The sequence below is a fragment of the Corvus hawaiiensis genome, chromosome 1 (assembly GCF_020740725.1).
Source record: "Corvus hawaiiensis isolate bCorHaw1 chromosome 1, bCorHaw1.pri.cur, whole genome shotgun sequence".
Taxonomy (NCBI): Eukaryota; Metazoa; Chordata; class Aves; order Passeriformes; family Corvidae; genus Corvus; species Corvus hawaiiensis.
In genome coordinates, this window is record NC_063213.1 from 51,836,182 (window position 1) to 51,852,226 (window position 16,045).

General features: G+C 37.7%; 1 protein-coding gene across 5 annotated transcripts in view; it reads left to right on the forward strand.

Annotated features, from left to right (window-relative positions):
* Window positions 1-411: 411 nt before the first annotated feature.
* The window catches only part of ETV1 (ETS variant transcription factor 1), a 66,236-nt gene continuing 50,602 nt past the window's right edge, over window positions 412-16,045 (forward strand). Inside the window, exons 1-5 of one of the 5 annotated variants that reach the window (XM_048304462.1) lie at window positions 412-429; window positions 1,564-1,697; window positions 2,521-2,608; window positions 4,355-4,402; window positions 14,151-14,204. In XM_048304462.1, coding sequence (XP_048160419.1) covers window positions 1,653-1,697; window positions 2,521-2,608; window positions 4,355-4,402; window positions 14,151-14,204 — 235 coding nt within the window. In that variant the 5' untranslated portion in view covers window positions 412-429; window positions 1,564-1,652. Of the gene's footprint in view, window positions 430-867; window positions 1,028-1,437; window positions 1,457-1,563; window positions 1,698-2,520; window positions 2,609-4,354; window positions 4,403-4,786; window positions 4,921-12,784; window positions 12,834-14,150; window positions 14,205-16,045 lie in introns of those variants that run through there. The other 4 variants (XM_048304443.1, XM_048304453.1, XM_048304470.1 and 1 more) reach the window with 4 other exon arrangements.

A 16,045-nucleotide genomic window follows, 5' to 3' on the forward strand; every position in this document is an offset into this window, starting at 1 on the left:
TGATTGCTGTGATACCTGGAATTCACTGCTTAAAGAGAGGACAAATATAGCTGTTACGAAACCACACAATCTGCTTTGGTGCATTTTGGCAGTTTTCGGACACAGCCTTCCAACATCCACTCTGTTCAAAGAACAGAAAGCTTGTTTTCTTAGAGAAGTCCTCAGAACTCCTTAACTTGATAGGTCCTGGCACCACTACACCAAAAATTCCCCTAGATCCGGTGTATGCATGCTGCCAAATTCTGTCCACAAAACCTAGAAATTATGTCATCCTCGTAGAAATAAAAATTGCTTTCTATGATTCAACGAAAGAAAAAAAAAAAAAGAACCAAAAAAAGAACCAAAACAGCCAACCAAAAACGCCCAACAAAAAGCCCCAAAGCTAGAGCAGGCATGAGCCCTGGGATGCCACTGGCTCCGGGCAAAACGGTACGAAGTGTCTCTCGCCTCGCTCACCTCGGCGCTTTGCGGGGCAGCTCTGCCACCAAGAAAGGGAGCGCGTGTGCGTGGGGGGTGTGTTTTGCTTTACGGAGTCAGGGAGGCGAAACTTTTTTTTAAATATATATATATATATTTTTTTTTTTTTTTTGTGAATGGAAGGGGTTGCCTTGCCACCCGGGGGGGCGTAGGGGACACGGAGTGCCCGCGGCAGGGCCCCGGGATACCCCCGGGCACCCGAGTGCCCACTTCCGACGCCCTCCCCCGCCGCCGGCGCGGGTCGGGGCAGCGGCGGAGTCGCCCCCCGCGGGGCCGGGCGGGGCGGCGGGGCCGGGGCCGGGGCCGGGGCCGGGGCGGGCGGGCGCGCGGCGATCCGGCGATCCGGCGGGGGGCGCGGGGAGCCAATGGGCGGCGGGGATCCGCCGGCGCGGCTCGGGGGCCCCTGGAGGAGGAGGAGAGGAAAAACCACGGGATTGAGCTCTGTCAGTGGCGCTCGCGGCTTCCAAGGGGGAAGTGCCGGGGAATAATTAATGTTTTTATTAAATTTGGAGGGAATTTTTTGCAGCCGATCGCCGCGCGTGGCCTTCAGGTGGGTCTTCCCCCGCAACTTTGCCCACCGCCCCGCAGGATTGCGCGGCGGCGGTGGGGCTGCGGGAGCGATCCCGTGGGAGAAGGTGGCTGGTGCGTGGGGCGGGGGGGCCGTGTGTGTGTGTGTGGGGGGTGTGTGTGGTGTGTGCGTGGCCGCCGGGCGCCGCCGCCGCCGCGAGGTGCGCGGCGAGCCCCGCGTTCGCCATTACGAGTTGAGCACACGCTTGCGAGAGCCGGGGCTGCCGCCGGCGCGGATCGCCCGCGGGTGCGGCGCGCAGTGTAAATAAAGCCCTGCCTCTCGCCCCGCTGGCTGCCGCCGCCGCCGCGGAGTGCTTTTGCTCCGCGTTTTGCTGGCAGAAGCGTGTAACCCAGGTGAAGGCAGAGAAGGGAGAGTTGTTTTTTATGAATGGGACTCTTTGAGGTTAATTAGGTATGCAAATGCAAGCAGTTCATTCATGCTGCCTTTTTTTTTTTTTTTTTTTTTTTTTTTTTTTTTTTTTTCCTTAAATCTAAAAGCCATCTTGTATTCCCCTCTAGGCTGATTGGAGTCCAGATCCCGAGGAAATCTCCAGATCAAATGCCCAGTAAATAAAACACTGAGCTAAGACTCGTGGAAGAGCTGCAGAATGGATGGATTTTATGACCAGCAAGTGCCTTACATGGTCACCAATGTGAGTGATCAGTTCAAAGTTGGTGTTTATAAACTTGACTCCGACTTATTTCTGTGGGGGAGTTTTACAGACACAGTCTCTGCTTTGTTACCGCTGTAGGGGCGACTCTTCATCTGGGAGCTTTGCTTGCAAGATGAGCCTATCTTCTTAGTTATTGCAATAAAGCATCGTGTTCTTTTAAAGACAGTTTTGGGATGATTAAAAAATCATGCACATGATTAGCGGATGAGGGAGGCGAGAGCAGCAGCAGCTGCATTCAAAGTTTCTGGCTGCGTTTGCCTGCAACGTTCAGAAGAATGAAGTTGAGGCAAACATTAACCTTTTTTTTTCCTCTCTGTTTTTTTGTTTTTTTTTTTTCCTTTCAGGACTTTGCAAACAATTTTATAAGTAACACAGGGAAACAAAGCAGTCTATTAAAATTTCATATCTGGTTTGTCCTGCATAGCTTATGCTATGGGGATTTATGGGCTATCGTGTAGGTTTGTATACTTTAGATGCTAAAAATACGACTGGTATTGTGTTGCTGCTTGAGCACATTATATATGTATCTGTACAAATAGATGTCTACATAGATAGGTAGAACTGTGTTGCATTTAGACACAGGAATCTTTTGGAGGATGTTAGGTGCTCAGCAATATCTTTTGTTAGAAATTGAAGGCTTGCAAGACGTAAGTCTCCCTGTGGTAACCGTTTCCCTGTTTGAAAATGTAAAGAATTTATGCCAACTTTGCATATTCCTGATTAAATAAAAAAAAGCCCAAAACAAACCCAACCAAATCTCAAACCTCAGATTTCTAAAGTAACTGATCTTTCCTGTATATAGAATCCGCGTGGGAGAAACTGTAATGAGAGACCGACAAATGTCAGGAAAAGAAAATTCATTAACAGAGACCTGGCTCATGATTCAGAAGGTGAGGGCTTGTTGTTTCCCCCCCTCCCCCCCTCTCTCCTTCTCTCTTTCTTACTAATGCAGAGATGCTTTTTGAGAGCTCTTTATTAATTTATTTTGGAGATAAATATATCTAGATCAATCTGAATAAACAAGACAAGAAAACTACATTTACTACTGTGAAACAAACTGGCAAAGGCAATAAATTTATGAAGTTGAAAGTCTTTCCTTGACTTACCCTGTTGCATTTTGTGCACATGTGGCACACGGATGTCATGCACTTCAGCCAAGCCTTTGCAGCATCTGACACAAGTCATGGCACCTGGTGTTTTCACCATCAGGCCTCTTCAGATTTAGGCATTCTTCATCCCTCCCATCTTTTAACGTCCTCTTCCCTGGTATGTCTTCACTGGTGGTAGCAGGAGTGAGAGAATGTGGGTGTGGAGACTTGGTTTTCACCAGCTTTACTATATAGTCAGACTTCTGTTGTCTGCTGTCCTGTTTCTCTTGTATGACACTAACAGGGTTAAAGATCCAGGGAATTTTGATTAAAGAAGCCCAGTGTGGAGAAAGTTTTGGAGGGCCAAAGATTTGTAACTTAGCCCCATCAGTAGCCACTCAGGATTGTAGCTTGGGAACTCTAGGCTGGTAATAGCTGTTAACACTTCTTTAGGTTACAAGGTACGTACATATGCTACGCCTACAGCTCTGAAAGTACATAAGACAGAGGAAGATATGTAGAGGCCTATAACTTACTCCTGTATAAATATTATCAGGGTAAGAACACATTGACACACTTTTCAAAATCCATACTTGCCTGGAAAAGTAGATTGAAAAGGAAGCAACTTTCTGATTTTCAGTTAAGTAATTTCCCAAAGTGAATGTGGGGTATCAGTCCACAGGATAAATAAATAGCCTCTGTCATTTAAGTATATGTAAATAGTTATCTGTCAGCATTCATAAAAGAGGAAGTCTCTCTCAAAATACAGTAAATTAAAAATAAACCATTTGTTAGTTCAAATATCCTACTTAGTCTTAGCAAACAGAATTTTCGTAACTGAGTTCCTGAGATTTGCAAGTAAGCCAAATGCTGCTCTGGTTTACACCCATTATAAGTAACTGATTTCAGTGAATTGCAGAAGATAAGCTGCTGCAAAACTCAGTCCATGAAGAAAGTGGTTTTAGCTTTAAAGAAGTACAGTGAGTACAGCACAGAGGAAATAGTGGTGATTCTCATGGCATATGAAGTAAAACATAAGGGGAAGTACAAAAGATTTCCCATTTCTCTTTGCTATTGCAGCATCTCAGGTCATGGCTTCAGAATTTTTATATGATAGTTATGACCCTACTATTAAAAACACTCAGTTATTGCTCAGGCAGAACTGTGGAAGTCCGAGCAAGCTTTATCTGGGGCAGATATTACAGGAGGAGGCCTGAATTGTATAAGAAGAAATAGTTCACCTGTAAGAAATACTATAATTTTTAACTTTTCTATGTATTGCTGAATGAGCCTTTTATACTACAGAGCTCTGTTAAGATTCTGGTTATTATTTCAGGAGCTGAAAATACAGTAATTGCTTGGGTTTTTATTAATAGGTGTAGAAAAATCATTAAGTGCCTCAAAATGCCTGCTTTGTCTGTACATTTGACTGCCAAAACAGAATTAATGTATATTGTTCTTAGGGAAAAAAATATTTTTGAACATATTTTAATCTAATGAAGAGATTAAAGATGTGAGTCTTTTATCCATGTCTTTATACTTTTGCAGAACTCTTTCAAGATCTGAGCCAATTACAGGAGACATGGCTTGCAGAAGGTAAGGGAAAAAACTGCTTGTAAAAAGAGGAAAAAACAACTCTGGAGGGGAAAAAAAAAGTCCTGAACTTGCTGTCTTAATGTTCAGCCCAATTAATTGAGCTCTAAAAGAGCCACCTCATGTGTCATGCATACATTAGAGCCTCTGATGAGTTTGTCTTTGGGGACTCTGGGGCTGCTCTACCCAGTGTCATCACAAATTACCAGGAGAAATTGCTTCCAGCTCACAATCACATCTGCTTTTGGCAAGAACTAATGCACCAAGACTTCAAGTTCTAAGCCTCTGTTCAGATTTTAATTGCAATTGATCAGGTTTATATTATTGTACCTCGAGAGACTACATACAGCCAGAACTGGGCTTGCTGTTTCCTTTTCAGCAGCACATATAATTATTTGGTGTTCTGGTGGAGTACTTTTCTGATGGCAGAAATTAGTTTCTCTGGGTTCATCGGGACGGGATGCTTCAAGATTTAAGTGCAAGTGTCTTCTTTCCACCTTGTTCACAACACAGAACATTAGGTGTGTATGAAGTACTTAACTAGTACTTTTTATTTCTTTTCTTTTTTTTTTTTCCAGAAACCTTTAAATATTTTGCATGTTATTTTTGTCTTTGTATATGTAGTTGTGAGATTCTGTACCGGGTGATTAGAAAACTAACATCAGTGTGTTTTACACATGCATGTTCTTTTCAGTATTTCAAATAACCTTGCAGAGCACATTCTAATGAAGAGAGAAGGTTTAAGAACAATAATGTACAAATCTGAATTTTGAGTAGTTGTTGAGAGATTCATTTAACAATAACAAAAATGTGCTGCTGCATTAGGAGAACTTTAACAAGTTGCAAGGTACCTTTCTGCTCGTTCAAATCTATTTGTTTTCATCAACATTTTCTGATTTTTTTTCCTTTGATATTTGCAGTACTGTTTATTTGAATCATAAAGATTTTTGTGCATTATCTGTTCTTAATATTTCTGGTCAATTTTTTTTATGTAAACTTCTGCATCTGAAATAGACATAAATTTGATGCAAGTTAAAATAATCTCTCCAGATTCATCCTGATTTAAATGAATGTGAGTATTCGCATATGTTTAATTTTTTTTCCTGTACAGGACTATGCACAGCTGTCTATAGAAGAGATGTTCTGGTTTTGGGGGTTTTTTTGTCTTTTTTTTTTGAAAGGAGGGATGTTAGGGTGAAATGCTTGCTGTTGGTGTTCACAAAAAGAGGGAAATATTGCTGATGACTACTTTCTTATGTCGTGAGTCTGTTTTAACAGCTTTTTGTGTAGTTTCTTTACCTATAAATAAGTTGTGAGGTATTGTTTATTTTGATGACATTTTTATTCTGCTAGTATTAGTTTGAGTATGGGGTTATTCTGTGTGTAATCAAAAAGCCCTTCTGAAATTAATGGAACAGAGGATATATTTTTATGAACTAATACAATTCTTCCCTAATAATTGAAAACAGGATGTCCTGTACTAAGATCATTTTTGTAGTATAATGGTCAGATGCAACTGTAGCTGTCTCCCTGTGGTAATTTTCCTCAGGAACTCTTTACATTGTATCATCTCATTCATGTTAGGAAATCAGAAGCATGTTAAAATGCTACTCAAAAGATACTATATTTTAATGGAGAGGTTAACTTTCAGTTTGATATTTTTCACTGGTATGGATGGTTTTGTTTCTGAAAAATGATTAAATTTCTTTGATCTTCGGTCAGAAAAATACAGGCAGATTCATAATGCATGTGCAGATAATAATGGAAGTTTGAAAAATAATGCAGAATTTAAAATTAATTTGATCATTTCCATAGGTGCATAAATTAATCTAATGCCAATTTTTATTCTGAAGGCACTGCTTATTTTAGACTAGAATCACTTGTTTGAGAGCCTTTTTACCTCTTTATCAGTGTATTTCACTGAATAAATTTAGATGGGTTTTGAGAGAGAAGGTGTCTAGTCCCATGTCAGCTAGGTTGAATAACCTTTATAAAGGCAGATAAAATAATCTGGGATGATTAATGAATAAAAATGAAAAAAAAAAAAAAAGTTGCTTTTTTGCCTAGCAGAAAGTAATAAAGCTAAATAACGCTATTTGTCCATAGTATGTTGCAACGAAATATTACAGGTTTTTCAGTGTTCTAGAAATACTTTAAGAAATCTGTTTTGGGCCATGCCATGGTTTCATGAAGCACAAACTTTGTACAGCTTTTCTTAAGGCTAAAACTAAATTAAAAGTTAAGATGAGAACATCAAATATTAAGCTATTAACTTGATCCCAAAGTTTTATGAAAAATACCCACCCTTAACAACTTCTGGTAGTCTTTATAATATGCTAGTGTTTGAGGACATTGTAGCTCTGCTCAAATGTCTATATGGATGAGCTTAGCCAGGAAACAGATTTTGAAATCAGACTTGTTTACCCATTGCTAGATGTGTCCATTTATGTTCTTCTGGACCTTCCTAGGCTAGAAGTCTGCCAATTTGGCAGCATCACTAGTGTTTACATATTTCTTTTCATAATGCTCTTGAGCCAGGGAAATGACCATGAAATTTTAAAACATCTTGACCCTTTTTAAGAAAAGCAGTGGCAGCTGACCAGGTTTCTCCCACTAGTTCAGATCCCCACTGGGGAGTAACCAGGTCAAAAATCTACTTATTAGTTAGGAGAAGAAAGTGAGTTGCATTTTATGACACACAAAAATAATGCTTGTGGATTTTTCTTTGTTTTGCTTTTCCTGAAGCTGTCCTTACTGCATTACATATTTCAGCCTGAAGATTTTTACAGCCAGTGTCACCTGTGACAAGTTGGTGGTAAACAAGTAAACAGAAAATAAATGTATTCCTTTTGTGTTGGAAATGGTGGGAGGTTCACTTGTATTAAAGTATTAATCCAAATGTAAACAATTCAGTAACCTGTTTAATATTTTATTACTACATAATTAACAAGTTGAATACTACTTACAGAGAGCTCACAAATGTATTCTACTACCTGCATAGTAGATTTTTATGGAAATGAGTTTTGCTTCTTATTCTGTGTAGTAGTATATATGTAAGAAAGAATCTCAATCATGATGTAGAACTTACTCTGAATAAGGTTGCCCCGTGTCAACTGTTATGCAAGACAGAAGATAGAGTATAACTCTTTTCTGATGCTAGAAATTGAAAATAGGAAGCCTTTAATAATTTTTTCAATGTTCAATCTTAAAATAGTTAAAGTTGCCTATTGCTAACCAAGAGAAATATTATTCAGATATTATCTTTTGGTTTACATTTAATTAACTCAGTGGCAACATTTTGACATGTCAATACCATTGGTTCTGTCAGGTAGAAATTGTTCAATGACTTGAAAAAAATGGTTAAAATATTAATTTAATGTTGTCTTGTCATGGTAGCTCTTCCTTCTTATTGTGGAAAAAAATGAAGAGAGAACAAATTGTTAGTGAGTGAGTGTCTCCTTTCTATGGTGAAAGCATTTGGTTTTGGGGAATAATAGATTAACAAAAAACTCCGATTTTTATTTAATATTATTTAGATACTAATTTCTCCTACAGCTTGTTCAAGATACATAAAAGGCATCCCAAGTAAAGACAAATAATAAATTTATGCACTAGATCTGCTTCTTAGAGCAATAGATAATAAGCTTATCAGATGGTAATATACTAAAAAATGAAATAGTGTTCTTTGTGTGATTTGAAAAACATCCAAAAAGTAAACAGTAAGTGGTTTGAAATAACAGCTACAGGTAACGGGTTCATGCCTCTACCGCAGCTCAGCTAAATTGAGTAGATGGCTTCTTCAGGCTACTAGTATTCATAAGCTGCTTCTTAGTATCTAAAAGTAAGTTATTTCTGTCAAATAATTATTGGACAACTTTGGAATGAACTTGAGAAAATAAGTTTGTTCCCTCTGTTTCTCCTGATGTGAAGGACCCACTAGCGTTGCAGTGATGTCTAAGCGAGTGTTGACTTGCAGTTTATTTCTTAAATGAGGAGGTGTGAAAGGAAATAGTTTCTAGTTCTTGAAGGATTGTTTTTAATAAAAGAAAGTACTGGATCTTCAAATATTAGTGTAGTTAGAGTGGCTTTGTTTAATCTGGCTAACTAGCTCTTTTCTGCCATAAAGTTGTAAAATCTACCTGGTGTCAGGCAGATGGTATGTAGCCACATTCAAGAACTATCCACATTTTTATAGGAGCAATAAGAGTCAAGAAATAGTAATTTAATACCTCCAGGGCTGAAATCTGCCTGACAGGAACAAACACTCCTAAAAGCAGTGAAAACACTTTCAGTTTGTAGTACAGAGAATGTTCTTTTTTTTTTTTTTTTCCTGGTGGACTCTAGTGATCTGATAGATTTGATTTTCTAGTACTCACAGCTCTTGATCATAAATATCTGCACAAAAAAAAAAACAGATTAGGCAAAATGGGAGGGAAGGGGATGTTACTTAAAAAAAAAATCCAAAAGAAATAAACCCACCAAAAATCTACAGGTCTGAAAGTCTGTGTAGTAATAAACTTTTTCATGTTTTTCTTGTTTGCTAGAAAAGTAAATAATTTTACTCAAAACAGTAATTTTCAAAAGCATAGAGGGGTTTGCTAACCATGAGGCATGTAGCAAAATATTAAATGTGAATACTCCTTTTAAGCTAAGTTTTTTTCTCATTTTTAGTATAGCAGCAAATGAAGAGCAGATTCTGCAAACCCATCTTCTTATTCCTAGGGATTATTCACATAAGGAAGAATTTTGAGATCTGGAGCTAGTTTTGAACTGCATTTAAGTTTATTAGTCAGAGCATCTCACGTTATGTAAAAACGGTTTGGGGTTGTTTTGACAGCAAAACCAGTGCTTATGGGAAATAATATTTTTTACCATCTTGAAATTTATCACTATTTAGCCTTCCCAATGTGTCTTTGTTAGAAACAGTTGTTCCCGTGGAAAGAGAACAACCACCAACCTACACCGCAGCTCTTGCAGGAATATTTACAATTTAGCCAGTCTTTCAGATATTCCGAAGTGACAATGAATCAAAGAAAACTCAATAGACCCATTACTGTTGAGGCCCAAAGTCTTATTTTAGCTGAGGCCAAAATACTACTGCTCATATAGAATTTCCTGTCAATTTCAATTTCTTTTGCCACTTTGAATAAATGATGGATATTTTAAAACTAATTGCTCTTAGCTCTAAAAGTGAAGCATGAGGTCAGAGCACACAGTACCGCAGGAAGTGTTCTGCTACCCGAAATAAAGTTTTAAGTGAAGCATTTTCAGCTTCTTGTTTTTCTGGAAAGTTTCCGGTTTTTTTTTAACAGGAACACCTTTCTCTGGAGTGCAGCTGAGCTTTTGGAAGCAGTTTGTGAGTGGGAGAAGGAAGAGTTAAGTCTAAGCCCTTTATAGTTTGCTTAACTTTTCATTTATTAAATAACGTTCCTCAGCAGGTCTGTGCTGCATCTTGAGACAAAGCAGTGAAATCACTGTGTTTATGCCGAAAGTTCAAGTTTACTTTGCTGTAGCTTTCTGGAAGGGTGTGACATGAAAAGCTTGTGGTTGGGGCCACATGGTTCATGCTGGACTGTGTTTTTGTGAATGGAGGCAGAACTCCAGTTCTGACTGCTTGTCTTGAGGAATTGCTTCGGAGATCAGCTGTCTCATTCACTGGCAGAAAGAATGACTCATACATCTTCTGCCTTGTTTGGCTCCAGGTCATTGTTACAGTGGATAGAGCTGGTTTTAATTAAATATTAACTCCTTTTGTCCTGGATGCTTGTTAATGGGGACTTTTTGTTTACTTGCAATGAAAGCAAGCTAACAGGCCCGAGTTCTAAACTTTTTTTCCTCCAAATTGCTTTCCCTTTGCAAAATGAGCCATTAGTTCAGCCTTTCAAAGAGTGTTTAAAGCTCTGAAAACTACGAACAAGTATTAAGTATTTTTGTGCTGTGAATGTTTGCATAGCTCAGTAGGTAGTGAAACTGTAAAACCTAAACGGATAACATCTTCAAGATCATCATTAGCATTTCTGCATGCTTTCCAAATCCTCTTGAGACATTATAGCTATAGTCAGAAGAAAAAGAAAACTTTTGTAATATTCTAGGCTGAGTTGGATAGTTTATGCTGCAGATGTTGCCTGCTTCAGGAGTCTGAGACTTGATGGCTCTGAATGTGGAATGAACTAATGTAGCTGCTTCTGCTATAAGCAGTAAAAGCCACGTGCTTAATATCCTTCAAAACCTTTTATTAGTCTTTTGGAATATACTTGCCTTCTCAAACCCCCATAATTAAGTAGCTCAAGGAAATGTTCTCTTTCAGATGAATGATCATTTCAGATATCTTTTTTCAATTTCCCTCTGAATGGCAAAGTAAAAAAAAAAAAATTGGTGATGTATGCATTGTGTCTTGTGTATGTTAACAGAAGCTTTTATGGCAGCCTTGCTAAGTTGCAGTATTTGTGAATAAAAGAGGAAATTAATGCCCTGTGTATATAAATGTGTAGACAGTTGTGACACTGTAAGTTATATTTTCCTTTTAGACATTCATGTTGAAGTGTCTTTACCTGTCTAATTTGCTGCAAAATCTACCTGTTATTATCCAAAATCCAGGTACAAAACCCCTCTTCTGCTTTAGTAATGGGATGATGTATCCAAATGATTTAGCATCTCACAGTGAGATGCTGGTGGAAGGAGTCTCTGTATGATGAGGAGTGCTTGCTTTTCAGCAGTATGATCGTGTGCAAGTTTCAGTTCTGCTTGTTTGAGAATAATACCAGATTAAGTGAAGAAATAATTTAAGTTCTCATTTCCACCAGTTACCAGGTCCTTTTAATTTCTCCATATAGGCTTGTGGGCTCATTGCTAAGGTACTGATGCTACTAAATTTACATTCCAGTAGGAAATGCATGTTCCTAGTTTGAATGTTTTGGATGTCGTTATTTGTTTTGTTGTTATTTGGCAGGGTTTTAAACACTTCTTAACTTGCTGTGTTCCTTTCTCTGCAGAGGCTTTTAAGGCTATGTTAATATTGCATTTAAAGTAAATTTTGACAGCATAGCCTCCACCTGTTTCAAGAGTACCGATAAAGTGATGTGCTCTTTCTCTATTAAATATGCCTTCATAAATTTTGGGGATCTATGAATGAAGTACATCATTCTTGTTTACTCCATAAACAGGAGCAAATCAGGGTTAATGGCAGTTATTTAGTGGTTTCCATGACAGTTCAACCAGATATATTTTATTTTTTTCTTAGTCTATGGCTGAGGAAAAAAAAAGACCTTACTTACTGATATATACATAAATCTCTACAGCAGATTTTTTTCTGGACTAAGTCAAATGAAACTGATAAAACCAGAATGAAGCACTGGTGAAGCTGTCCAGTGTACAGAGTATGCTTTCTGGAAAGTTAGATGAGATTTCTATCCCAGCTCTGCAATCACTAAATGTAGCCTCTTTATTTAAACAGGAGGGGTTTTGTTTTCTTTGAGGCTTTTTAAGATATCCTAGATTCACAGATTTTATATATATATCTCTACATATACATGTATATATAACATGCAGGTGCATGTTAAAAAATTAGTTCTGCAAACCTCCTTGCTGCATTTTAGAATGATAGCTGGCTTAAGAAAAATGTGTGGGATGTCTTCTGTAAACAAGAAGTTTACAGAACTTGATTCAATTACTTTAACTCTGAATGTACTCACAGGTGCTTCAAAAACAATTGGAAATATAAGAAATCTTAAAAACTGATTTTTAAGTAGGCGACCTTGATTTCATAATCAGATTTTTCTGTGACAGTCAAATAGTTGGCATTTTTGTAAGGAAAATGCCAAACATCCACATGTAGTCAATTATGTGAAGTGTCAGAAATTGTGGAGTGTTAGTATTTGGTCTCATCCTGTCCCTGAGTTCATTCTTGGTAAAAACTTCTGTGGTTTCTCTGAAGAAAGAGAAATTGAATGCATCAAAATACTGGGAATATTTGGGTTGGTACTGTTTTATACAGCTTCAAACTACGAGGAGCCAACAAGTCCTCAGAGGTACTGGTTTATTCTAGAGGGATGGGTTACTGTCATGTTTGATTTTGTTGGATTTTTTTTTAATTAGAAACTCAAACAACAAAGCAACAGTAGCTATGGGTGGTTTTTTTTTTTTCAAATTAAGGCTAATTACACTTAGTGTATTTATCATACTCACACTTCTTTTCAAATCTGTATTTGCACATTTCCAAGGTCATTTGTTTTTAAGGGACATTTGCTGCAATTAAGACAGTAGGATTTTAAATTTATTTTAAAACCCAGAGCAAATAATTTTTCAGTATAATGAGCCTGATTCTGAACTCTTTGCCCAGGAAAAAAACTTCCAGTTAAGTCATTAGAAATATTTCCTGAGTAAGGAGTGGAGATCTGGTCCATGAAGAGTACTGTAGTGCACATTCAAAATAATTGTGAGTAATTTTAATTAAATATCTATTTTTAATTCAAGCTAATTATATTAAAACTAGTAGCAATTGCACGTATATAATGGGGAATATGCACTTCCTATACTAGAAAGTGTTCCGAAGGGCATTAAAGTTACATTTTATCATTTCACATATTTGAGAACATTTGATAGTCACAGTTTCGATAAATGGTTATATAAGCATCATCTACCTTTTAAATCTTGTTGGGTAACCAGATCATGGCAGATGTTAACTTTTAATTAAGATCATATGAATGATTTGCTTGTCTGTAGACAAGAACCGTGTAAAGTATTTTTAAACGATAATTTTGTGCAGCTTTGCTGTGGTGATTCCAGTTAGCTTGTACGTTAAGGAAAAGATGACAAAGTTAGAAGATGATAAGCTGGGTCTCTCTCGCGATGTACCAGAAGCAGTCATGCTCTGAGGATGCCGTTTCTCAGTGTAATGTTCTGCAGTTATTTGAATGTATTCTCCATTAATAAACATTTAGTGGTATTTCAGCTTAAATGGTTTAAATGAGTTTACCACGCAATTTGAGAGATGGCTAATGTCTTAGATATACAATGAAAAGGACCTGTGGTACCAGAGGAGCAAAATTATCTATCAGCAGACCGTGAAATGATTGTACTTAGCAGCCCTGGTTTGTGATGGAAGTTTCCTAAAAGCAAAGACGATCTTACATAAGGCAAATGGATATTAATCATGATTTTTGCTTTAAGTAAATCTTTTTTCGATTTTTGAAATGTTGTCATTGAACCAGGAATTCTGTGGTCTGGTAAAATAGTTCTTTTTGAATATTTAAAACAATAACAGAAAATCCCTACTGTGTTGGCTGACTGCCACGAACAATTGGAATCACTTTTAAGTAAGCTGAAGGTGTGGTAGTTTCAGGTTAAAGAAGCATAAGCATTAATCAGTAGAATTTGGTTTTATGTGGACTTTATGTGCAGATATTTTGAAAATGAGCACAGATGCGTTTTACCAGTGGCATGGTAGGTCCAGACCCTGGTATAGGGAGTGAGGCAGGGCCAGTGAGTCCCCACATCCTGCCATTCCCATTGCTCTGTGCCAGGGCTTCTCTGGACTCACACTGCACCACAGAGCTTCACCCCAGGGTTTATCTGATATTAAAATGACGCGCTTGCCTGATTTTCATACTCAACAATGAAGAAACAAGAAATCATAATTTTAAACTTGACTGTGCTTTGAATTAAGCACAAGAGTCTTTATTTATGCTTTAATGGCTTGTTTTAATTCTTGCTTTTTTGTTTGTTTGTTTTGTTTTTGTTTTCCTATCTTCAGCTCAGGTACCTGACAATGATGAGCAGTTTGTGCCAGACTATCAGGCTGAAAGTTGTAAGTATACTACAAAGCATCACTTTCTTAGAAAATATATATATATACATATTTGTATATTTAAATCTGTGTCTTCGTATTTGTTATTTATTGTGTCATCTGTAGTCATGTGATAGCTCCTTTTGCTGGTCAGTGACATCAGTGTGATGAGTAGATAAAGCAAGTGGTATTTTGATGTGCAGCCAAAAGAACTTGTTTGGGCAGAATGTATAACCTTAAGCAGGGGGCCCTTTCCTGTCATTTCCACCCACAACCCCAGGGAAGCATGGAAAAACGGCTGCAGAGGTGGAAGGAGTTTCTTTGTCTGTGGAGTGAGCAGAGGAGCTTTTTAGCCAGTATAGATCAGATACTGTGGGGCATAGGATGCATCTCTGCTGAGCAGAAGTCAGGCTGCTCAACATGTTTCATGTATGAATAAATAGATAAAATTCTCAACATAATCAATCAGATACAGCCACAGCTAAAGCATTTTTAAGTTGTCTTAGCATGTGGCATTTTCTTGCTCAAGCAATATTTTCCTCTGAGTTAATCAGTGAAAGCAGGAGTTATGTTAACCTGGGTGCTTTGCACTGTTTTCCACTTACTTAACAAGAGCCTAAACTTATTTTATTAGCCTGCACCCCTCAAGTTTTACCTATTAAAATACTACTATTCTGTTAAATGCTGGCTCCCTTTTGCTATACCTGCTGTTCTGTGGTATTGGGTGACTGCAAGGGCATTGTATGAGAATGTCCCGGTTTGAGAAACATTGACAAAGTCACAGACTTCTTGGAGCTTCTTTTTGCAGTTTTCTTCTTCCTGGTGAGGCTTCTCCCCATCATCAGAAGTCTCTTCTAAACAGTGTCTGCTGATTGTAGCAGAACACATGGTAGCTTTTCCATTTTGCTAAATAACTTAAATAGTTTATCCTATTGGAGTGAATTACTGCAGTTCGCTAAACCAGATAGCTGTTAAACGCAGCATTCATGTACTGAAATGTTAAGATTAATATTAAAGAGATTAGGAGGAATTGCATTAAAATAGTCTTTAACCCAAAAAACAAATTCACACTTGCTGAATTTTCCTATAAATCTTTTAGATTATTTTTTCCAGTTATTAAGAAGCTGTTTTAAGAAGAATTTATTGAGAGTATTCATAACAGCATTTTGTGAGGGAAAAAAAGCCCACAATTTTTTAAAATCCCCTGGAATTGTTGCTGTGCAGGATAGTATCCCTGCACAGCAACAATTTAAATTTGTTTTTCTTTCAAAGTTCCTGTACATATGCTAACCAACAATCATGGTCACTTTTAAACTTTGAAAGTTGTCTTTTATAGCAGAGAGGTTTTTTTACCTCTGTCTTCAAAGACTTTTTGGGTTTTTTTAAAATTAAATTATAATATGAAAGACAAAACAATCTATAAATGGAAAATCAGATATGTTACTTTACATATGGATCTGTGTCCAAATATAGTCATTCATGCATATATCCTTTGTGTAAGAGTACAAAGTTCAGTTGGGGCTTCTATTAACCCACAATTATCGTTACACAACAAGTCAATGATTCTTGGAAAATAATTTGTGGACTGTGAATGAAAAGCCCCATTGAAGCTGGCCATTGCTTTTGGTGATAAAGAAATTCTCCTAATATGGCTATTTTATTAATGCTGTTGTGTTTCAAAGTTCCTTAGCCACAGCTTACACAGTATTATCAAAGGAACATTTATTCCTTCATTTCAGTTGGTTTCTTTATCTTAAGTAAAGGTCAGGAGAGCTTCCTGGAGAGTTACTCTGGCAAAGGTTATGGAGTTTCAGACATATACTTGGATATAATGTATGTAGCTGTGGGCTCTGCAAAACAGG